The sequence below is a fragment of the Nylanderia fulva genome, unplaced genomic scaffold (assembly GCF_048542155.1).
Source record: "Nylanderia fulva isolate GAGA-0341 unplaced genomic scaffold, ASM4854215v1 Scaffold213, whole genome shotgun sequence".
Classification (NCBI taxonomy): Eukaryota; Metazoa; Arthropoda; class Insecta; order Hymenoptera; family Formicidae; genus Nylanderia; species Nylanderia fulva.
In genome coordinates this window covers 25,013-49,709 of record NW_028190279.1, presented here as the reverse complement: position 1 = coordinate 49,709, position 24,697 = coordinate 25,013, and the positions used below count along the sequence as shown (strand labels likewise).

At 51.3% G+C, this 24,697-nt stretch overlaps 1 protein-coding gene across 1 annotated transcript; it reads right to left on the bottom strand.

The window, feature by feature from the left end:
* Positions 1 to 17,708: 17,708 nt before the first annotated feature.
* On the bottom strand, positions 17,709 to 18,479 carry LOC146723248 (uncharacterized). The gene has a single exon (XM_085482712.1). It carries the CDS (start codon positions 18,477 to 18,479, stop codon positions 17,709 to 17,711), a length of 771 nt encoding a protein of 256 aa, XP_085338838.1.
* Positions 18,480 to 24,697: the final 6,218 nt, after the last annotated feature.

The following is a 24,697-nucleotide window of genomic DNA, read 5'->3' as shown; positions in this document are numbered from 1 at the left end:
AAAATAGGATGGGACGACGCCGAAACAAAAAGATTGTTACCGGCCCAGAGGTTTCGGATGCCTCAGGGCCCGGCGGAGTTGGGGGTATCCCGGCCTCCACTCCGTTGTCATCGTGCGACGGGTGCGAGGTAGGGGAGGTGAGATCGGCGACTCCGACTCATATGGAGACGGACTCGCGGACCTCTGTAAGCGAGAGGCCGGCAGTTTTACTGCCGGGCCTTGAGTGGAAGGATATGGCTCCGTGGTGGGACGCGGCTTATGCCAAGATCCTCATCGCGGAGCTTTTCTACAAATCCCTAGGGGTTGTGGAAAAGGTGGAGAAGGGGATCGGCACGCTCAAGGAGGTAATCGATGCCCTGAAAGGGGAGGGGAGGCCCTTCAGCGAGTACATAGACGAGCTGAAGTGCTTCCTCGAGCACGTGTCGGATTGGACGAAGGAGCATGCGTGGATAGTCGCGGACTTGACGCGCAAGGAGTGCGTCCGACTCGAGCGGGAGACCGGTGGGAGTGCGGACACGGTCCCTGATCTAGGAAGGGGGTTCCGGGATCAAGAGACCGAAACGGAGGAGGAGGAGTTGGAGGCGCCTACGATGGTGGCCCCTTTGCCGGGGGAGTTGGGGACCAGGCTCGAGGAAATATCTTCGAGACTGGAAACCAACTCGGACCGGCTGGGGCTGCTTGAGAAGCGCCTCGCGGTAATGGAGACCGGTCGGGTGGGTGATGCCCGGGAGGCTCCAGGGGGAAAAAGTAAGGAGGGGAAGAGAGATGTTGGGAAGTGGGTTAGGGTGGTGAGGGGGGGAAAGGGGGAAAAGAAGAAGGAGGTGGCTGCTGGGGTTAGCAGCAAGGGGAACATTGGCGACATTGGCGACAGATCGACTGTCGCCAATGTAATGGGAACAGCCAGGTGCTACCGGTGCCTGTGGCCTGGCCACACTTGGCGCCGATGCACCTCGGCGGTGGACAGGGGCCGCCGCTGCTATCGCTGCGGCTCCCCTGGTCACAAAGCTGTAGGGATGCCTGTCCGGCCGTAGGTGTCCACTATGTGTGGACTTCCGCCGACCGGCCAGGCACCGTCTCGGGGGACCGGAGTGCCTGTCGGCACCTCCGGTGGAGGAAGGGGGGGGCGCCCGGTCAGGGGCCCTGTGGGCTCGCCCCGGCAACTTCGCCGGGGGGAAGTCCTCAGGGCGGACGGGGCCGGGCGCCGTCTCGCTTGGGCGAGGGCGGGAGGGGGAAGACGCGCGGGGCTAACGCCTAGCGCCTCTCCCTCAGTGCATGAGTGGCTTGCCTCCCCTTAGGGGAGGTGCGGCCGCGGGAAGTGGGGTCCTCCGGGTCGGCGCCGATCCCTAACCCCCAAGGGGGCGGGGGGAGTGACGACTCGGGGGGTCCACCCGGGGGGGGGGGGATCGCGTAGAGTGATCCCCATCCGAGAAGCAGAGCGGAACGGGAGGGAGCAAGGGCAGTTCATTAGAACTGCTGGGTCTCTTCCCTCCCGCTTGACAAGGATCTCTTCCTAGAAAGGGGTCCTCGGGACGGTGGTCCCAGACTTGATGCCGAAATCCTAACCCCCTCTGGGGGCGGAGGGAGCATCACGTTTGGGATCGGGGGACTGTGGGTTTGCAGTCCGGGGGGCCTCCAGACTCATTGCACACAGTCCCCAGGGACGGAGAGGAGGGTGGACGTGGTCCCACCCTTCCCTTCGTGAGAGGAGTGCGCACGTGGTGCGTGGACGAGGGGGTATTCCGGTGAAATGCTAGTTCGATCCCGGAATATCCCCACTATTCGTCATGGCAGACCACCGACGGGTTTAGTAGGGTCGGGGGAGGGCCTTCAGCCCTCCTTTCGCCATTGGGCGTTAACCATCCCCACATAATCCGAAGCTTCCCCCAAAGTAGAGGATATGTGTTTAGCACATTCCCGTCGTAAAAAAAAAAAAAAAAGGCGGACGTGTGTGTGTGTAGGTAGGGCAGATCCTTCAGAGGCACTACGGTCCCTCAGGGGCACTACGGACTCATCCCCGTAGTGTACGGGTGTCGCAATCCCGAGGTACCCTAGCTGGAGTGAATGGTGATGGATGAACGAGGAGTGATGGGCGTGCAGGCCCTAAGAAGGACTTGTCCACTGCACTAGGTGAAGGAAAACACCGAAGATAACACCCGGGGGGGAGGCCCCGTTGGCTGAGTAAGGCAACCTCCTAAGGGGAAGGAAAACCCCCGACAGAAAAAACCAATTTTTTCTTATTATAGATGATGGAGCAAAATAAAAAAGAGACGACTTCCTGGGGTCGGTAACCAGGAACCGGCGTGGGGGGGGGGGGGATGTAGGCCTGGCTCCCTCCTCGTCGTCATCGAGCGACAGGTCATCCGCAGATTTGCCGGCTGGGTCCGCGGATGGGAAAGTGACAGCGCCGTTTAAGAGCGTGAAGGAGTTCTGCGACCGGTTGGACGAGATGCAGTCCAGATTGGACAAGTGTTCCCTCCTGGCTAAGGACCAAATTAGCTTGGAGGATTTCAACCGGAATCTGGTGGAGTTGGGGGTGGTCAGTGCGGATGAGGTAGTCCGTGCTGATGACCCACAGGTAAGTGGCTATTTGTCGGGGGCGGGGTCGTATGCGGCCGCTTCCCCTCTTGGGGGGTCGCCTGGCGCGATCACCCTGCCCGACGAATCTATGTCGTTTTCTTCCCCGGGACCCATTGTGAAAGATGAGGTTCCGGAGTTTGAATCGGTAGGGGAGTGCGCTCTCCTCAAGGAGGAGGTGAAGCGTCTCCAGGGGCGTATTGAACAGCTCGAGAGGGACAACAGGTCCCTTCATGAGCTGTTGGAGACAAGTAAGAAGGCGGCTGCGCTTTCTCCCTCTTCTGGGTCGGATCCGTGGGATTATGGGGGAGGGAGTCGCCTCTCGCGATGAGATTCGGGAATGCCCTGGTGTCTCTGGGGGGATGCTCGGTCGGGGATGTTCGGATTGGAAAGGTTCGGACTCCTCGGGGCTCCCCCTGGAGCACCGTTTGGGTACGTTGCCCGGTGGCAGCGGCGCGCAGGGCTGTCTCCGCGGGGAGGCTCAAGGTTGGATGGGTTGTGTTGGAGGTGGAGCTGCTTAGCGCCCCCCCTTCGGTGCTATCGCTGCCTCGAGGTGGGGAATACGCGTCATCGCTGTTCGAGGGGTGTTGACCGTTCTGACCGCTGTTATCGGTGCGGCGTGTCGGGGCATCGTGCGGCGTTTTGTGACGCCACACCTCGCTGTCCGATCTGTTCGGACGGGGAGGTGTTGGCGGCGCATTCTTTGGGGGCTCGGGGGTGTCGTCACTCGGGGCTCCCAACTTCTGAGGCGGATGGTAGGCGCCGGGCTCCGGGCCGTCCCGATGGTGGACGGCCTATGGAGATTGAGGCTGCCTCAGTGGGCGTTCCTGCTGCCGAGCGTGCGCGGGCTCCTGAGAGTCCCGAGTGGATAGGGGTAGACTGTAGTCTGGGGCGGGGGGGGGGGGGGTCATCGAGAGGTGGGTTCCCTGTGCCGGGCTGCAGCTCTGCCCCTAATGTCTAGTGTTGTTGTGTCTCTTGTCGTAGTGAGTAGCGGTGGGTGCGGGGGGGTTCCGGGGAGGATGCCGAAAGGTGACCTCGCGGTCTCCCTGTCCCGCCAAGTATATGTATAGTAGGTAGTGGCGATGGGTGTTGAGTGTCGGGGAGGCTGCCGAAAGGTGACTCCGCGGCCTCTTCACCCACGCCAAGTCCATGTTGTTTGTTTAGTCTTGTTGTCTTTCGTTCATAGCTGGGAGTAACAACCCTCCCACCTTCATTGTGGTCGGCCATAGTGCCTCGTTGTTGGTCCCTAGAGGGCTGGGCCTGTGGCCCTTACTTGGTTTTCTGTCTGTGGATGTGAATGTCTGTCCACGTAGTTGGTGGCGTCCCGTGACGTCTTAAATGTGGGGTGGGCGGCTGCGGCCGTCTCACTAACCGGGTTCGGCAGGGAGAAGGGTGGGGGCCCTGATCCCATTGCACGTCGACCCTAGGGAAGTCCGGGGGGAGCTAGTAGCCCGGCTCCCTCCGATGCCCTTTCGGGGCAAGGGTATTGTCTTCTCCGGGAGGATGCCTGTAAGTGTCCTCTCGGGGGGATGTGTCCTACCTACAGGACGCCGGTCGGGTGTCCACCGTGAAGTAATGCTAACGCGGTTCCGCGGTGGACAATACCCATACGACCAGAGGCTTCAGTCAGGTTTTAGGTCGGTCCCCCGCCCGATAGTCCCTCGGAATATTACGTGGCGGGAATCCACCACGAAGCCTCCTGACCCTCCCTCAGGGGTCAGGACGGCGAAGTTTGGTTTAGGCAAATTTCCTGACTATAAAAAAAAAGGTAAGGCAGAAATTCCTTCAGGGGCACTACGGACTCATCCCCGTAGTGTACGGGTGTCGCAATCCCGAGGTACCCAAGCTGGAGTGCGTGCGAAGGATGAATGGGGCGTGATGGGCGTGCAAGCCTTAAAAAGGACTTGTCCACTGCACTAGGTGAAGGAAAACACCGAAGATAACACCCGGGGGGGAGGCCCCGTTAGCTGAGTAAGGCAACCTCCTAAGAGGAAGGAAAACCCCTAACAGAAAAAACCAATTTCTTTTTTCAGAACACTATGGTAGGAAAGAAAAAAGAAGAGATCGTCCTAGGGTCGGTAACTAGGAACCGGCGTGGGGGGGGTGTAGGCCTGGCTCTCCCCTCGTCGTCATCGAGTGACGGGTCGTCCCTGAGTTTGCCGGCTGGGCTCAGGGATTTGTTTGCAGTGCCGAGAAGTGCAATCGACGAGGTCGAACTAGAGTTGATTGACTTAGTGACCTACTGAGAGGAACGCGATCCAAGTGTCGATCCGAAGGAACTCGCGCTGTGTTTTTGCCGAGTCCTTCGGGACGAGGAAGTGTGTGTTTTTCGCCCTCTTGGCATGTATCGCAGATTGGCGATGCATGTCAGAGAGTTTTTAAACAGGTGTTCTCGCGGCCAGACCCGGTATTGTGTGTCCCACGTGTGTGTGGACGCTACGGACCTGACAAACACTAAATGTGCATCAGGGTCCTTGGTGGGTACACCAGTGGGTTCAGGTAGCGACTGCTCACAGCATCTTCGGTCACCGGAGATAGTGCGCGGGGCCAGTGGAGACGAGACCAGCTGGCTGCTGGACCCTCTGTCCTCTCCATCTCGTCTCTTTCTTTAGCTGAGGACGTGATAGGACGTGGAGTGGCAGCCCTCAGACAAGAGGCTGCTGACCGGACAGAAGCAGTACTCCAGGAGGGCAGAACCAGGTACGTCCAAAGCGAAAAAAGAAACGCGGGGTCGTCCCAAAAAGACCGGAGACTATGTTGATTTGGCTGAGGCCAAGGCGTCTCAATCAGGCTACTGAACGAGAGCTCCAATTGGCGGACATCCGCAGGCTCCTGGACCTGAGTTGTCTGCGGTAGGTTTGGAGAACATTCCGTCAGGCGAGGCTTTCCGGGCTAGCCTGCGGAATGTCACCAACCTGGAACTCAGCAGGCTGGTGGAGGTGTCTGCTTCCCAAGTGGAGAAGGCGGCCGAGGTTTCTGGTTTCGATCCAATCGTGGCCAGGGATCTACGGATCTCTTTGATAAGACTGGGGAGCATCTTTCACGAGATGGAGGGGCGTATTGTCCTTGAGGCTGACCTCCAGATTGAAGCTCTCCGGAGCGAAAATCTGGGGCTTAGGGAGAAAATTTCGGCTCTCGAGCGGGATCGTGACAGGGTGGCTGGCGAGATGGCTGCCGTCCGAGCTGTCATGCCGCAGCTGGAGGATGCAGCCTTCTACGGAATTTTGAAGAAGGCCCCGAAGAAGAGGCGGCGTGCGGAAGCCTCTCCGGAATCCGCAAAGGACGAGACAGAGCGAGAGGAGGTGCTGCCGGGGTCGCACCCTCTTACGGTTGCGGACCTCTCGGCCATTCTCGACAGGAGGTTTGCCGGCCTGAGGGCCGACATCACGTCGGCAGTTCTGGCCAATTTGAGGCCCTTGCTCGGGGGGCGGTCTGGGGCCTCTCCATCGGGAGAGATTTCCATGGGTGCGCCCTTGGCGAGCACAGGAGGTGGCATTGGTGTGCCGGGGTCTGGTCCCGTGGCCGGGGGCTCCGCCGCCTCCGCTTCTGCGGAAGTTTCGGCGGATGTCCCTGGTCCCGGGTCCTCCAAGAGGGTCGGGAGGCGACGTCGTAAGCGTGGGCCTAGACGAGCCTCCTCTAAAGATGGAGCTGCTCCAGTGGACAACTCTGCCCAGGGGTGAAAGCGGACTCGTCGTCCCGCCAGGCTCCCCTCTAAGTCGGTGGTCTCATTGACAGTTGAGGGGGAGGGGCGGGAGGAGACGTACGCCTTGGTCCTATCAAGGGCCATGAAAGAGGTGGACCTGCCCAGTCTGGGGATTTCTGGCACCCGTTTGCGTCGGGGTGTTACGGGCAGCATCCTGGTGTCCATTCCTGGACGGGATTCCGGTTGCAAGGCGGAAGCTATGTCTGGCAAGCTTCGCAGGCTCTTCCCGCCTGATAGTGGTGTGAGGGTTGGCCACCTCTCTCGTATGGAGGAAATACGAGTCCGAGGAATTTTGGCCTACATGCGAACGGACGAGATTCTGTCTTCTTTGGCGGTGTCAGGTAGATGTAGGGTTGCTGACTTGAAGGCGGGGGAGATCCGTGTTTTCCCTAAATCCAAGGTTGGCACTCTCTGGGTCCGATGTCCAACTGTGGCTGCGCGAAGACTGGGGGTGCAGGGCAGCATTGTTATGGGTTGGGCGAGGCTGACGGTTACTCCGCTGGCTCGTCGGCCCATACAGTGTTTCAGATGCCATGCCTTTGGACATTTGTCCAATAGGTGTGGCTCTGAGGTTGTTCGCAGCAACTGCTGCTTTAGGTGCGGAAAGGAGGGGCATCCGGCAGCGAAATGTGAAGCGCCGCCACTGTGTGCCCTGCAGCATCAGCGGGAAGCCGGCGAATCATTGTGCGGGTTCAAGCGCATGTGCAAGGAGGTGTGAGCCTCCTCGCAGATTGGTTGGTGGCAGGGAGTCTGTTCCCTCTGGGCGCAGGCAGACTTTAGGGCGCCCTGACGGGGGGACTAAGGTGAGGGTCCCCAGTCCAGTGGCGGGTCCGTCGGGGATTGCGGGGGGGCGGCGGAGCGTGTCGAGGGGTGCGTCTGTTGCGTCCTCCTGTGCCCCGACGGAGTTAATGTCGGATTAGTATGTTGTCTAATGTTGCTATGAGGGCTGCGGCCTTACTGCTCCCCAGTAAAATGGGGACCTTTGGCCCGGTTACGCCCTCTGTCCTTAGTCCGCTTTTATGTTTAGTAGGTAGCGGTGGGCTGCGGGGGGTTCCGGGGAGGTTGCCGAGAGGCGCTTCCGTGGCCTCCTCGCTCTCGCCAAGTAAATGTCTGTGTTGTGTATTTGTATACTTGTGAGGTAGACGTCCATCTGTCCACCCCCCTCTATTCGTCGTCGGCCATAGTGCCTCTACTGTGGATGGCCTTTGTGCCTCAATGTGGGCTCTTTAGGAGCTGGGCCTGTGGCCCCTAGTTGGTTTTCATTGTGGTTGTGTATATGTACACGTCGAGTTTATGATGTCCTGTGACGTCAATTCATGTTGGGTGGATGACTGCGGTCATCTCGCCACCCTGGTTGGCAGGAAGAGGAGTGGGGGCTCCAATTCCATTGCACGTCGGCCACGGGATGGTCGGGAGTGGGCTGATAGCCCGGCTCACTCCTCTTTACCCTCTCGGGGTGAGGGCATTGGACGGGTCAACTCTTCCAGTTGCCCGGGGATGTGTCCTTAACAGGACCAGGTCATGGGTGTCCACCGTGAAGTAATGCGTTAGCGGTTCCGCGGTAGACAATACCCGTCAACGACCAGGGGCTATAGTCAGGTTTTAGGCTGGTACCCCGTCCGATAGTCCTTCGGGATACTACGGGCGGGAATCCGCCACGAAGCCTCCTGGCCCTCCCTCAAGGGTCAGGACGCGAAGTTTGGTTGGCAAATTTCCTGACTTAAAAAAAAAAAAAAAAAAGGTAGAGCAGAAATCCCTCAGGGGCACTGCGGACTCATCCCTGCAGTGTACGGGTGTCGCAATCCCGAGGTACCCGAGCTGGAGTGTGTGCGAAAGATGAATGAGAAGTGATGGGTGTGCAGACCCTAAAAAGGACTTGTCCACTGCACTAGGTGAAGGAAAACACCGAAGATAACACCCGGGGGGGAGGCCCCGTTAGCTGAGTAAGGCAACCTCCTAAGGGGAAGGAAAACCCCTGACAGAAAAAACCATTTTCTTTATTACAGATGATGGAGTCGAATAAAGAAGAGAACGTCCCGGGTTCGGGTACCGGAAACCGGCGGGGGGGGGGGGGTGTAGGCCTGGCTCCCTCCATGTCGTCATCGTACGACAGGTCGTCCGCAGTTTTGCCGGCTGGGGCTGCGGACAAGACAGCGACAGTGCCGAGGAAGGAGGAAGCCGTTGTGTACAAGCGGTTGAGGGACCTAATCCGTCGCTGGGACACTCTCGACCGTAGTACTGATCCGAGGGAGCTTGCTGCGTTTTCTCGCCGAGTTCTCTTGGAGAGTAAGGTGCGGAGACATCTCGGGATAGTCGAGTACAGGGTACTTTCGTGGTACGTCGATGACTTTTTTCGGGAGTGCTCGCGGGGAAAGACAGACTTTTGTGCTGGTCACGTGTGCGTGCGGTTTTTTGAGCCGGTGGTGCCCAATGGCTCATCGGGCTCGCTGACCGGGGAGGTGAATGAGGCGGACAGTGTCTGTTCTCAGCCTCTTCCCTTACCGAAGAAAGTGCGTGGTGTCAGTGGGGACGAGGACCAGCAGGCTGCGGGACCCTCTGCCCTCTCCATCTCATCCCCTTCCTCTGCCGAGGACGTGATGGATGTGGAGTGGACTCCACATGATAAGAGGCTCCTGACTGGGAGGAAACAATACCCAGTCAGGGGTTCAGGTAAGTCGAAAGCGCGTACTGAAACGCGGGGTCGCCCCAAAAAAACCGGGGATTACGCTGGGCTGGCCGAGGCTAAGGAGCGCCTCAACAGAGCGGTGAAGCGGGAGCTCCAACTTGCAGACATTCGCAGGGTTTTGGACCCAGATCTTGGTCCGGAGCTGTCTGCGGTAGGTGTGGAAAACATACCGTCGGATGAAGTTTTTCGGGCCAGCCTGCAGAACGTTACCAACCAGGAGCTTCGCAGGTTGGCTGAGACATCCGCTTCCCAAGTGGAGAAGGTGTCCGGGGTTACTGGTCTCGATCCGATCGTGGCCAGGGATCTCCGGATATCTTCAATGAGACTAGGGAACATTTTCCATGAGATGGAGGGACGTATTGTGCTCGAGGCGGACCCCCAGATTGAAGCTCTTCGGAGCGAAAATCTGGGGCTTAGGAACAGGATCTCGGCTCTCGAGCGGGAGCGCGATAGAGTGGCCGGTAAGATGGCTGCTGTTCGGGCTGTTCTCCCGCAGTTGGAGGAGGAGGCCTTCTATAAGGTCTTAGAGAAGGCTCCAAAGAAAAGGAGGCGAGCGATGTCTTCTCCGGAATCCATATCAAACGTGGCGGAACGAGAAGAGGTGCTGCCGGGATCGCATCCTTTGACGGTTGCGGATCTCTCGGCAATCCTGGATAAGAGGTTTGCCGAACTGAGGGTCGACATTGCGTCAGCGGTTTTGACTAATGTTAGGTCCTTGCTTGCGGGGCGGTCTGCGGCTCCTCCAACTGGAGGGGTTTCCATGAGTGCGCCCTTAGCGAGCTCAGGTGATGGTGCTTCTGTGCCAGGGCCTGGTCCCGTGGCTGGGGGCTCCGCCGCTTCCGCTTCTGCGGAGGTTTCGGCGGATGTCCCTGGCCCCGGGTCCTCCAAGAAGGGTGGGAGGCGACGTCGTAGGCGTGGGCCTAGACGTGCCTCCTCTAAGGATGTTCCTGCTTCTTTGGGCAATTCTGCCCAGGGGGGGAAGCGGATCCGTCCTCCCGTCAGGCTCCCCTCTAAGTCGGTGGTTTTGCTGACGGTTGAGGGGGAGAGGGCGGGAGGAAACGTACGCATCGGTCTTATCAAGGGCTATGAAGGAGGTGGACCTGACCAACCTTGGGATTGCTGGCACCCGTTTGCGCCGGGGTGTCACGGGAAGCATCCTGGTGTCCATCCCTGGAGAGAACTCTGACTGTAAGGCGGATGCCCTGTCGAGCGAACTTCGTAAGTTGTTCCCGCCTGATAGTGGCGTAAGGATTGGCCGCCCCTCTCGTATGAAAAAGATGCGAGTGCGGGGGATACTGCCCTACATGGGTAGAGCGGAAATCCTAGCAGCTGTGGCTGCATCAGAAGGATGCAGTGTTGCTGACCTGAAGGCGGGGGAGATCCGTATCTCCCCTAAATCCAGAGTTGGATCTCTTTGGGTCCGGTGTCCGGCAGTTGCTGCTCGCAAAGTAGGGACTCAGGGCAGCATTGAGGTGGGGTGGACGAGGCTAACGGTTACTCCGTTGGCCCGTCGACCCATTCAGTATTTCAGATGCCATGCCTTTGGACATTCGTCCAATAGGTGTGGCTCTGAAGTTGATCGCAGCAATTGCTGTTTTAGGTGCGGTAAAATGGGGCATTTGGCAGCTAGATGCGAAGCGCCATCTCATTGTCTTTCTTGTGGCATCAGCAGGAAGCCGGCGAATCATCGCGCAGGTTCCAGCGCATGTGCGAAGAGGCACATGCCCCCTCGCAAATTAGTTGGCGGTAGGGAGTCTGCCCCCTCCAAGCGTAGGCAGACTCCAGGGCGTCCTGATGGGGGGACTGAGGAGAGAGTCCCCAGTCCAGTGGCGGGCCCGTCGGGGATTGCGGAGGGGCGACGGAGTGTGCCAAGGAGTGTGTCCGTTGCATTCTCCTGTGCCCCAACGGAGTTAATGTCGGATTAGTATTTTCGTCTAATGTTGTTATGAGGGCTGCGGCCTTACTGCTCCCCAGTAAAATGGGGACCTTTGGCCCGGTTACGCCCTCTGTCCTTAGTCCGTTTCTATGTTTAGTGGGTAGCGGTGGATTGCGGGGGTTTCGGGGAGGTTGTCGTGAAGCAGCTCCGCGTACTTTTTCGCTCCCGCCAAGTTAATGTTTAATGTTTGAGTTGTGCATTTGTACACATTTAGGGTGGATGTCCATCTTTCCACCCTCTTATTTGTGGTCGGCAATAGTGCCCTTATCTGTGGATGGCCTTTGCGCCATAATATGGGCTCTTTAGGAGCTGGGCCTGTGGCCCTTAGTTGGTTTTATTGTGGTTGTGTATATATACACGTTGAGTTTGTGATGTCCTGTGACGTCAATTCATGTGGAGTTTGGTAACTGCGGTCACCTCGCCAACCAGGCCGACAAGAAGAGGAGTGGGGGCTTCAATTCCATTGCACGTTGGCCTTTTTTTTTTTTTTTTGACGCAGTGGGAATCCTCTTGGATACCACCGCTCTCCGGGAAGAGAGCGGATGGTTATGTGGGACTTCTTGTTCCCCTTGGCCGATCCACGAATGGATCGGTCAGGGGGCCCAAGACCTACCTCACTAAACCCACTGCGGATACCTTCACGGGCGTTAATGGGGGACAGGCCAGGATGCTGGTTTCCCATGCCGACTAGCCGACCCCCCCCCCGCCTTATCCCTCCTTGAGAGAGTGTCGCGGAAGGCGACACTCTCCCCCCCGCGAATGCATCGTGCGGGGTCTTTCGCGGTTGCGACGCAGGGCGGTATCAACCCCACGTCGCGCCCTCCCAAATAGTTTGGGGGGCGGGGTCACGGCTCGAGTGTCCCGCTCGAGCCGCCACCCCCCGCCTCTAGAGTGGTGCTCCCTCCCCCTCCCAAGGGGAGTGGGGATTCGGCATTCACTCCGGAGGCCCTCACCAGGGGGTCTCTCTCAGAAGGAGAAAAACCCCCTCCGTGGACGACGTTGCCCTCCCACCGGTGCCTCGTGGCTCCCGGTGAGAGGGCCCCGCACGTCACGTCCTCACAGAGGGGGACCCAGGCGCCCCGACCGGACAGGCGGAGCCCGCCCGGCGGGGACACGTGGCCCCCCCTCGGCCCCCCCGGCTGCGACTCCCTCCACTTCCTTGGGAGTTGGGAATCGGCCGCAGCCGAAGAGGTTTACCCTGCCAGGCGCGCGGGAGCACTTCCCCAGATTGGGAAGTCACGCCCGCACGCCCGGCTTCGCGTGAGGTTCTAGGGGGGGGTCTCAGGACTTAGACGTCTTGGGTCCCCCCCCGGAGGACCTCACCCCGCGTCTATAACGGACGCGGGTATGTTGGGGTCGACCCCTCCCCGATCCGCAGCGCCGCAAACGGGTGTTTTCGCCGACGGTACGGAAAGAGAGGGGGGGACCCCTCCCCGATCCGCAGCGCCGCAAACGGGTGTTCCCGCCGACGGTACGGAAAGAGAGGGGGGGACCCCTCCTCCCATGTTGACTCTCCCTCCCCTCCTCGTCTTGAGGGCATATCCCCCTCGGCCTCCCCCGCCCTTCGCCGGGCGGACCCGACGTTGGCGCAGGAGGGGGAGGGGGAGGCAGAGGGCGGGGCGCACCCCCGCCGTTCGGTTGGCCTCCCCCTCTTCTTCTTCTTCTCCCGCGGAGAGCGCCCCCTCCCCCGATCCCCGACACCACGAACGGGCGGACCCGCCGATGCCGGGGAAAGAGGAGGAACGTCCCCGCCTACCTCCTCTTCCTCTTCTCCCGCTCTCTCCCTCTCTCTCTCCGCCTCCTCCTTCTGCAGCATGACTTTGCTGCAGAAGGAGGAGAACGCCTTCCAAACTTCTTCGTTTTCTGTCATTGCCCCCACAAGTGAGGGCAATGACAGATCTCCTCCCGCTGCGGCCACAAACTCCGTTCTCTCTTCCGCCCAAGCCACACACTCTGCGAGTGTGTGTTGGGCGGTGTCCCGCTTGTGGCCGCAGTGGTGACACCGCGTCGTGCGTTTCCTTCCCTATCCTTTGCAGGTACTCACCGAAACATCCATGTCCGGTGAGCACCTGCGTCATGTGGAAGGGCACCCCTCCCTTGGCCCTGTCTAGCCAGCTTTCTAGACAGGGCCGTATGGCCCCGACGGTGCGCTGCCCCGGCAGTGTTGGATCTGCCAGGGCCTCCTTCCAGTTTTGAATTAGCGCCCGTCGGGAGTCGACCCTCACTGTACGCCGGAGATTATCCGTCAGGATGATGCCCGCCCGCTGGTACGCACGCGTGCGCGTGTATACCTCCGCGTACATGCGGGCGAGCATCTCCACGGGGGGTACTCCGGAGAGCACCCTCGTCGCCGTCCAGCTCACCGTACGGTAGCCCCTGCATATCCTGTTGGCTACCCGCTTCTCCACTTGCCTTAAAGCATTCTTTGTGCTGCGGGCAGCCTCCAGGCGTTCAAACCATACAGAGGCCCCGTACAGGAGCATGGCGTGTACCGTCCCAGCGTACAGCTTCTTCACACTCCCGCCCGGTCCCCCGAGATTGGACAGCAGGCGTTGCAGTGCCATCGCTGCCCTCTCTACTTTGGGGGATATGCGGCGGAAGTGTTCCCGGAAGGTCCACTTGTTGTCGAGGTAAAGGCCCAAGTATTTCAAACAGGCCCTCACCTCTATTGGGGTGTCCTCCACGCGGATGCGGGCTTTTGGTGGCGCCCCGCGAGAGCCATTATGAAAAAAGATGGCCTCGGTTTTTTGGGGCGCCACTTTGAGTCCCATCCGCCTAACCAAACGCACGACGCGGTTCACCGCGAGTTCTGCTCGAGCGGTCGCCTCTTCCCACGAGTTCCCCCCGGCCATCACAAGCGTGTCATCCGCGTAGCACACGGTGTGACAGCCAGGGGGGAGGGCCTGCCGAAGAACGGCGTCATATGCGAGATTCCACAGCAGGGGCCCGAGTACCGACCCCTGCGGAACCCCGCATGTCATATGACGCCTTTGTTCCTCGGCATTTCTGTCCGTGTAGGCCAATTGCCTGTCCCGGAAATAATCCGCCAGGATCGACACCAGATATTGGGGGACCCCGTGATGATTTAGGGCCGCCCCCATCTAGTGCCATGGCAGGGTGTTGAAAGCGTTGAATATATCCAACGATACCGCCATCAACACCCCGCCTTCCTCCATTTTGGCCCCCGCGATCGAACGAACCCGCAAGACTGCATCTATTGTGAATCGTCCGACCCGGAAGCCATACTGATCCTGGCTTAGATTTGGTCCTTCCCGGGACAAATGATAGACAAGGCGGTCCGCTATTATTCTTTCTAGGATTTTACCCGCCTCGTCTATCAAGCAAATTGGCCTATATGCCGAGGGAACATCCCTCAGCTTGCCCTCTTTGGGAAGGAGGACTACCCTAGCCTCCTTCCACTCTCGTGGGAAACGACCCATGCGGAGGCATTCGTTATACATCCTCCGCATGGGTTCGGCTAGACCCCTGTAGGCGAGAGCTCATACCTTTCCGTGTATGCCATCAGGACCCGGGGCTTTTCCGGGTTTTATCTTCCTGATGGCATCACGGAGCTCCCCTCCCGTGACCCCCATGGCCTCCTCGTCCCACACCCAGTCCCGCTCCGGAATCGGGTCAGCTTGACCCTCTTCCCGCGGGAACAGGGTGTCGACGATTTGGCCAACAAATTGGGGGTCCAAGGACTCTGTTGTGGGGGCGCCCCCTCTTTTCAGTTTTTTCAATACTATTTTATATGGGCGCCCCCATGGGTCCTCGTCCAGGGAGGAGAGTAGTTCCTCCCAGGCTCTCGCCTTTGCCTTCCTTATCAGGACGCGTAGGTCATCTCGTCTCATTTTGTAGATGTCCCACGCGTTTGCACGTTGGCCTCGGGATGGTCGGGAGTGAGCTGATAGCCCGGCTCATTCCTTTTTGCCCTCTCTGGGTGAGGGCATTGGACGGGCAACCTAGTTGCCCGGGGATGTATCCTTAACAGGATCAGGTCATGGGTGTCCACCGTGAAGTAATGCATTCGCGGTTCCGCGGTGGACAATTCCCGTCAACGACCAGGGGCTATAGTCAGGTTTTAGGTCGGTACCCCGTCCGATAGTCCCTCGGGATACTACGGGCGGGAATCCACCACGAAGCCTCCTGGCCCTCCCTCAAGGGTCAGGTCGCAAAGTTTGATTTAGGCAAATTTCCTGACTTAAAAAAAAAAAAAAAAAGGTAGGGCAGAAATGCGAGAAAAGGTGAAAAAGGCGGCAAAGAGAAGAGGCGTGGCAAAAATATGTAATTAGGTTAAGTTATAGGTATAAGTTTAGGTTATGGAAAAAGTGTAAAGGAAGGAATAAAGGTTTGGGAACGCTCCTTTAAAAAGAGAAAAAAGCGCCTTGTAATCCTCAATTGGGGCGGCAATAAATATATCTAATCTAATCTTGTCAATTGAAGATTCATTTCGGATACTCATTTCCAGTCCACGCCACTTCACATAACACTGAATGTGATCTTTATTATTCTCATGTGGCTGCAGTCTTTCGTATAACTTTTTCCACGCCAGATTTTTTGAATATCCGCCCGGAGAACAAAGATAAGAACGATTCACTGTGTTTGTACTAAATAACCGACACGGAAGACAAATTAAAGCACTTTTACTGCGGCTCCAAACCAACCAATCGCGTTCCACCTTTTCACCATTAGGCAAGTTTTTGAACAGCAGCGATACGGGAAACCGTTCGTTTAACCGATCACGAGGAAAAGCAGAAGGCATTTTTTCATGGCCTCTGCGAATCATTTCATCAACTAGTTGTGGAAGTAAAAAATCAGTTTCTATAGTACCAATGTCATAGTCGTGAAGATGTCTAGTCAAGTGCATTTGAAATGTTGGTTGCTCTTCTGATTCGCGTTCTGTGGATGTGGACTTTTGAATCGTTGCAACAAAATTTACATCAGTTTCTACAGACAGATTTTCTTGCACTAGTTGCACTAGATCAGACAAAACAAAAGTAACAATTGTTTCAGCTTGGTTACAATCTGGTTCAGTTGTCGTGGACGAAGAAGTACGCGGAAACAACTGACTATCTCGCCTTTCAGTTGAATCATGACTTTGATTTGCGCTGACATCTAAATTTTCCTTAAGGCGAAAATTAAAATCAGGAAGAGTTGCCTGTCCTCTTTCTGCAATTAAATTTCTCTGTTCGCGATCTATGCGTTCTTTTCGCTTTAGCGAACCAGATTTGTGATGATAGAAATAGGACATTTCTACATTTTATTTACCTAAAAATCAACAATAATAATTTTAACAATAGTAGCATTGCAAAAAAAGAACGAGAATTAAAAGATCCAAAACAAAAATATGAATAAAGGCAAATTTACTTACCTGCATGTCAAGATTCGAGAGAACAAGCACAGAGCACAGACAGGACAGATGCTATGAAGAGACGAACGCAGTGGCAATAAAACACGACGCGACGCGTATAAACAAAAGCGCATCTAAATCTTCGACGTGGCGATAAAACACGACGCGACGCGTAGAAATAAAAGCGCATCTAATTCATCTAAACACGATTTTTCGACGCTTGCTTATAAATACGGAAACTACAGAACTGCCCAGATAGCAAAATATTCTTTAAAAAGCCAACTTTTGCAGGTATTTCATTCCGCTGCTGTGCCTATAACTTATATCTACTTCTATTAATTCTTGCAATTCATTCTTTGGTTTGTTTAAATTATATAAATAATTTTTAGATCTTGTATAACGTAGTACTTTGATTTTATAAAACATTTTCGAAAAATTATTTTTTTATATATCTAGTTACATAAATTTATTTATTCTTAATCTATATTAATTTAAATAAAATTTTTACAAAAATACAAGAAACTATGTTTTGAAAACAATGAGCATTTAGAAAATTCGAATTCTCAAAAATTTCGGGCCCTTTAAAAAAATCCGGGCCCGGGGGAAATCACCCCGTCACCACCCCCCTCTCGTCAGCCCTGGCAGCAATGACAACTCAAATATAAAAAAATATTGTAGTTATGAGCACAGGGAAAAAGGTTGCTACATGTACTATTATTATATTAAATCGTCTCCTGAAGAATCACAATTTTGGAGTTATATATTATTGTTGTAGCAAATGTATATGTATTTATTAATTTTTCCTTATTCTCTCTAAAATATCATATGCCAATGATCATATTTTTATTGTTAAAATGTTCTTTAAATCTCATTACTATCATCACTTGTATCACATTATTGCTAATAATAAAAATGCTCATGATTTTATAAATTTCTTAGCATGATCGCATATTAAACCTTTTTTATTTAATATCCGTGATAGAACCTGGCAGTGTGTGATTTAGGCTAATGTTTCAACTGTTATTGCGATCTTTTACGAAATTGAAAAATTCCTACTTATTTTTTATCATTCAAAAATAATGTTTATTAAAAAGTTAAATTATTTGCAAATATTTAATATTGTATGCATTTGAGCGTTGCAATGCAATATCATGATACAAGTAAACATAACAAAAGAAAGGATTAATGTGTCTACGTACGTATGTAATTTCTTTGATTTGTCTTATTTTTTTTACCTTTTAGTTTACCTTTTAGTTTTTACCTTTTTTACCTTTTCCTATTATTTTTTTATCTTCTTTCTCTTTTTTCTTCTTTTTTAAATTCTGTTGCTTTCATTTTCTTTTTTAGGCCTATGGTAGAGAACTAAACGTAAGCGCTTACGCTTACGTTTATATATATATATATATATATATATATATATATATATGATCCTTTCTTAAATTTTTCCATTGAATAATTTTTACGCAATTGTTTTATTTGTTCGAAAAATTTTTAACTTTTCTGAGAGGTGCACCAGTTTTTTTTTTCCAGCACGATTATTGTATCTCGTGCAAGAGTATATTTTTACAAGAATCATATATCTTAATGTTTGCACTCGATGATTATAACACACATCATTAATATCAAACCATGTAGCATGCATTTTATTTGTTTCTTCTATACACTCCGCAACAATTTTATCCAGAATTTGTGTAGATGCCCAATAATGCTGCCATGTTTTATTAAATACTAATAACTGTATTCTCATTATGTTTATAAAATAATTTGTTGGGCGTACTAATTTTGTAATTGTCGGAGCGTCTTTATCATCATTCGGATATTCTCTAAATTGTATGTATTTCTCATTTGCTGTTAACTTGTCCATTGGCGTTTTCATCATAACATCGCGGCATTTTTCACAATTACTTTTTTGAAAACTTCGACGTGCCACAAATCCAGCGAAGAATGCTATTGCATTGTCATCGTAACTGCTATGTTGTTCATCATTTTCGATATTTTTGTAATCAAAATATTCTTCGACTATATTTGCATCCTCTGCAAGTAACTTATCGTTTTCATCAACATCATATTCTAGAGTTGTACTGCTGATTTCCATAACATTTTCTATAGCCTTAGTAAGTTTACTCGAATCATTAATCAGAGTCTTTGTTTCGGGGCATTGTACATTGCCTTTGTCACTCGTTTGAATATATCCCGTGGAAAGTATGTGCCTGATGGAAAGTCGTATCATTCTTGCAGTCGGATTAAAATTAAATCCTCCGCGTTGTCGAAGTTTGGAAAATAAATGTTCCACGGAGTCTTGATTGCATAATCCTGTTGCTAATTCAAATTCTTCATTTTTACTTAAGAGTGCTTTATAAGTTGCAAGAATAGCTTTTATAGTTATAACAAAACCGTTGAAACAAGGTACTTTAGTTATTTTTTCTGGTGATTTTGACCATTTTAAACACCAAATCTACAAATTTTGTTAATAAAATCTCAATATCTGGATTTTTAGGGGATAATGGTCGTTTTCCGCCAAATTTAACATTTAAACTGTATGAATTGCAAGCATCGATAATATCATTCATGCGTTCTGCAAAATCGGCTGTAGTTTGCCATGTATTTGTATTTAATTCTCCTGCATGGCCAGCTGTTCTTATCGCGGCTGCAAAAGTATGACTGAATAATTAAAATGCTCTTTTCACATTCATAGCTTCGAAACTATTTGGACGAATGTGCGCTTCTGTTATGTGTGACAATAAATTAGAACCTCCTTTTGTGGAATTGTCGATGGACCATGTCGTTTCAAAGTCGGAGTAGGAAGCAATTATATTTCCATCGCAATAGATGTTTTTATGCGTCCTCAGGAAACTTGCCAATCTTTTTACCAGATGCAGAAAATCAAAGGAAGCGTAATATTTTTTTTCTTTATATATGAAAAATTGCTCTGATGTATTAACACCGAGTTGAGCATAAGCACTTTGATTGCATGTGCCTTGATCACATGTCACAAGTTGCACATCAGCACCTGTTTTATATAATCTATCTAAACATTTTTTTAATAAAATAATTATTTCATTCGCCTTCATACATTTTCCTGGAAGAAAATATGCTATAGGTTGACGCCATGGGTGCCGTGCATTTAAACTATCTAAACAAAACACAAACACACATTTAGCTCTCTCTGATTTTCTACCTAGAGGTCCGAGATCTACAAGGCCTTCTATTTCATTTAACTTAGATGAATATTCCTCATACGATTTAATATACATTTCATCCCATTTCAAAGCACACACTCTTTCCTCCATTGGTAATTGAGTTATTTTTTTTTTAATTTATTAAATATAAAATTGCAGAATCCTGGTTTTATGTCATATTCTTCTAACCATCTTCGTATTGTTCGCTGTCCAGGAAAATTGCAACCCGCTTTCTGTAAGCGACAAAATGCAGAGGGTAAATAATAATAAAGTTGCCTCGATAAATTTTTTTCTTCTTCTGTATATTTTGCATTTGGTGTATGTAACTGTAAATTTATCATAGCTTTTGCCACAGGGTGCAATTCTAGTTCATTTATCAATTTTTTTACTACCTTTTTTTTTGTTTATTTCCCTTTGGCTTTTTAGGTATACGTCTCATACGTAGCCGATATTTTAAACTTTTTATGTGTTTTTGCAACCGAGCATTTTCACGTTTTAAATTATTAATTATAATATGTAATTCTCATTATTCGTATTTTTTGTTTTATTGATTTTTTCTTTCTTTGGCAAATCAGGTTTATCAATAATAATTCTTTCATAGTTGGGCGGCTCTAGATGTATCCATTCTATGATATTTTCCTCTTCCGCTGGAATATCAAAACATAAATTTGATGGTCTATATGTTTTAAGTGATTGTTCTGCCGGTTGCTCATTCATCATTACGATATCTGAATTTATTGTACAACTGGTAGATGCAATAACTGGTGTGGCGTTTTCTTCGATTACTTTAACTCCTTGCTGTATGTCTACTTCTTGAGCTAGTCTATCTATTTCCATTTGTCTGCTTTTTTTCGCTGTGCATAATTGTACTCACTTTCAAAATGGATTGGTACAGCATCCCGCTTCAATCTTCTTTTTGAACTATTTGTGAAGCAGTCATCATTAAAATGGTCCTCGCATAATCCTGCACATTTAAGGGACTCGGGAGACCATTTTTCCAATCTAGTATTTCCTGCAACAGAAATAGAAGAAAAACATTTTATGTGTGTGTGTAGATGAGTGAGTGACTGAAAAAACATCATGTATTTCATATTTCTAATTAATTATGATAAAAAAAGAAGAAATAATTATAAAATTATAATATGTAGAATTAAAAAATTAAACTTTTTTTCTATAACCCCGTGATTTCCAAATATTTGCCTCTTAAGATTAGAAAAACTCACCCTGTTATTAATGTTAGGGATATATATATACATATACAGTGGCATTACAAATAATTGAGATAAAAGGTATAGTTACAATACGACTTTATTATATTTCTGTACATCTAAAGTTTACAGATTCTGAACATATACATATATAAAAATTAAATATTTTTTTAGAAATAATGAGTCTTGTATTACATAAAAAAAATGGAAAACAAATTACATTTTTTTTCTAATTATAAAAAAATATTAATTCCGCCTCTGCCTCTGCCCCTTCTGCCTCCTCTGCCTCTTCCTCTCCATCTTCCTGCTCTTCCTCCTCCTCTACCATGCATGTAGAGTAGAAAATGTTGTAATTCTTCCGGCTGAAACATACAAAATGAAGAATATATTGATATGTATATTATCGATACACACACACACACACACACTCACACACACATACAGGGTGTTCAAAAAGTCCCGGACCGGTTGAATACTGAACTTGTAAAGTAGGCGTCGCAATGAAAAATGACCGTGATAAAAGTTGTAGGAATCCCTGGCTATCCGATGGTGACCTTGGCTGTGACCTTGACCTTCAAGGTCTTTTGAAGGTCAAGTCGATTTTTTTAAATGGAACCCATATTTTTGACCCCGGAAACGAAAAGAGCGGAAATCATATCTGAACGTAAAATTTTCCGCTCTTTTCGTTTCCGGGGTCAAAAATATAGGGTTCCATTTTAAAAAATCGACTTGACCTTCAAATGACCTTGAAGGTCAAGGTCAAGGTCACAGCCAAGGTCACCATCGGATAGCCAGGGATTCCTACAACTTTTATCACGGTCATTTTTCAGTGCGACGCCTACTTTACAAGTTCAGTATTCAACCGGTCCGGGACTTTTTGAACACCCTGTATATATATAGACATAGAAATAATACAATTAATGAAACAATTTATATAAAAAAGTACTATGCTAATACAAATTTAAAATAAAATTACTTACAGTTAATGAAATAAATACAGTCGGCATCGTCGCCGTCATCGTCAATGGCATCGTCGGCATTGTCGCCATCGGCATCACCGTCGGCATTGGTATCGTTCTCGGCATCGGCATCGGCATCGGCATCGGCATTGCCGTTGTCGGCATCGGCATCTGCATCGCCGTTGTCGGCACCGGCATGGCCGGCATCGTCGCCATCGGCACCGGCATCGTTATTGGCATCGTCGCCGTTGGCATCGACATCGGCATCATCATCGGCATTGCTGTTGTCGGCATTGCTGTTGTCGGCACCGACATGGTCACCGTCGGCACCGGCATGGTCGCCGTCGGCACCGGCATTCTCTCCGTCGTCGTCGTCGTCGTCGGCACCGGCATGGTCGCCGTCGGCACCGGCATTGTCTCCGTCGTCGTCGTCGTGGTCGCCACCGGCATCGTCGCCGTCGTCGAGATCGTTTTCATAACGGTTATTAATATAACGTTTTCTAGACAAAAAAATAATATAAAATCGTTCTAATGTGTTATACAAAAATATGTTTTTATAAACTTACAGCAGTTCGGGACCTCTTCTCTCGTCAAGCGTTGAAGACGTACTGAAACTGATCATCACAATCGCACGCACACACACACGCGCATCGTTTTTTATTCGCACAGGATTCGCGAACCGTTCGGCGAGATCAGAAAAACGCGGCAAAGAAACACTTCAACGTAATCCATACGTAAACATACATAATATCTGACATATTTTATTAAAAAAAAACAAAGAATATATATATATATATTTGTTTCATATATTATATCAATATATATTATATATTGATATAAATAAGTAAATCAATTTTATAAACTCACCACTATTGCGTAACCATAAATTATGTCTCGCACCCGTTTGTAATGGAAATCGAAATAAACGTTTCCCATCTTTTGTCCTAATAATTGTGCAATTTAAATACACACATTTATCGTAAAACCGGTGTTTACTCGACATTGTAAAATAAAAATAATAATTAGCACCAACACCAAAAAAAAAAGAAAATTAAAAAATTCGAAATTAAAGAAAACAGGACACTAACAAATAAACAACTAACACTAAAATAATCTTAATTAAAAAACTAATTATAATTAAAATTAATATGAAAGAAACAAATATACTAAACACGCGTACACAACACGTAAAATTTATTTATTTCAAGGAAAAACAGCGTAAAGCGATCTCTATCGTATTATAACTCTGACAATGAGCGTATTATGCGATGCAATCTGTGGCACAGCGAGTGGACTGATTGTCGTATACAGATTGCAAGAAACATTTGAACTAAAAAAAATTGAATATCTAAATTATGTGTGTGGGCGTTTGCATTAATAATTAAATTCCTTGCAGAATTAAAAAATAATTTATTTTGTTCCATTACAAAAAAAAAATTATTAAATAATGATATATTGATTATTTTTACACATAATAACTTATTTGAAAAAAGTGAAAAAAAAAATCTAAAAAAGGCAGGGGTTTGAACTTCCCCTCCGTCGACCACCACCTTGTCGTGGTAGGGGGGCTCACCCTTCGCAAGGGAATAGCCTTGCGAAGGGTGCCAAGAGTGGTCGGTACCTCCTGTGGAGGTACACCTCATGGCAGTGGGCGGCTGCCAAAAGGGCCTAGGCCCACCGCCCTAGGGGAGTTCACCCCGAAAACAAAACATATTATGGGAAGGAAACCGAGGAAAAAAGACGTACAGGTTCAAGCAACCTCGGATGTGTCAGGACCCGGCGGGGAGGGAGGTATAGTCCCGGCCCCCTCCCCGTCGTCATCACACGACGGGCGTGGAGTAGGAGGAGGGAGGCCTGCGACTCCGATGGAGACGGAGTCGCAGGTTCCTGAGGTCGAGAGTCCGGCGCCTATGCTGCCGGGCCTCGACTATGCAGAGGAGATGGCTCCGTGGTGGAATGAAGCGGGCGCCAAAATGTCCACTGCGGGGCTGTTTCATAGGGCCGTCCAGGGATGGGAGGGCTTGCAGGAAAAAACGGAGGACTTTATCGGGTCTGTCCGTAAGGACCTGCAGAAGGAGGACACAGACTCGGCGATGGAGTGGGTGAATGCCTACGCCAAGTCCGCAATGTTCTGGGCGCAGGAGCTCGCGTGGATCGCCTCCGAGTTCACGCGTCGCGGGTGCGTGCGGTACGGGAAGGAGGCGGCAAGGTTCGCTGCAATGGTCCCTGGTTGCGGAGGGGAGCCAAGACCAGGAAACCCAGACAGAGGGGGTGAGTGAGGCGCCTGTCGGAGAGACTCCTTTGCCGGGGGAGCTGGTGACCAGGCTCGAGGACATGTCCTCGAGACTGGCTGCCGGCTCGGACCGGCTGGAGTTGATTGAGAAGCGCCTCGCTAGGATGAAGGCCGATCGGGAGAGGAGGGAGGCCCGGACGGCCCGGAGGGTTTCCGAGGAGGAGTGCCGAATGGAGGTCGGCACGGGAACGGACTCAGAGACGGAGACGGAAACGGGGACGGACGAGACGATGACGGACAAGGGGAAGACGGGGACAGAGGGGACATGGGCAAGGGTGCTGGGGAGAAGGAGAGGAGAGAGAGTGAGGAGAAGGAGCCGGGGGGAAGGGGAGACTGCCTCAGGAGGCAGTAAGAGGGGAGGGGGCAAAGTTGGTGGCGATGTGACCGCCGCCAACGTCATGGGGACGCCGAGGTGCTACCGGTGCCTGTGTGTTGGGCACACATGGCGCCGGTGCACCTCGGCGGTGGACAGGGGTAGCCGCTGCTACCGCTGCGGCTTCTCTGGCCACAAGGAGGTGGGGTGCCTGTCCGGCCTTAGGTGTCCGCTTTGCGTGGACTTCCGAACTCTGACCCCTAACGGGGCGGAGGGAGGCCGCAACCGGGTGGGCCAAGAATGAGGGGGGGCTACGTGTCCCTGGCGGGCGGGCATTGCCCTCCCGTCCGGGGGCGCCTGGGCCCCTCAAGGACGAAGACGTGACGTGTGGGACCCTCTCACAGGGAGCCATAAGGCATCGGTGGGAGGGCAACACCGTCCACGGAAGGGGGTTTCTCTCCTTCTGAGAGGAACCTCCTGATGAGGGCCCTTCAGT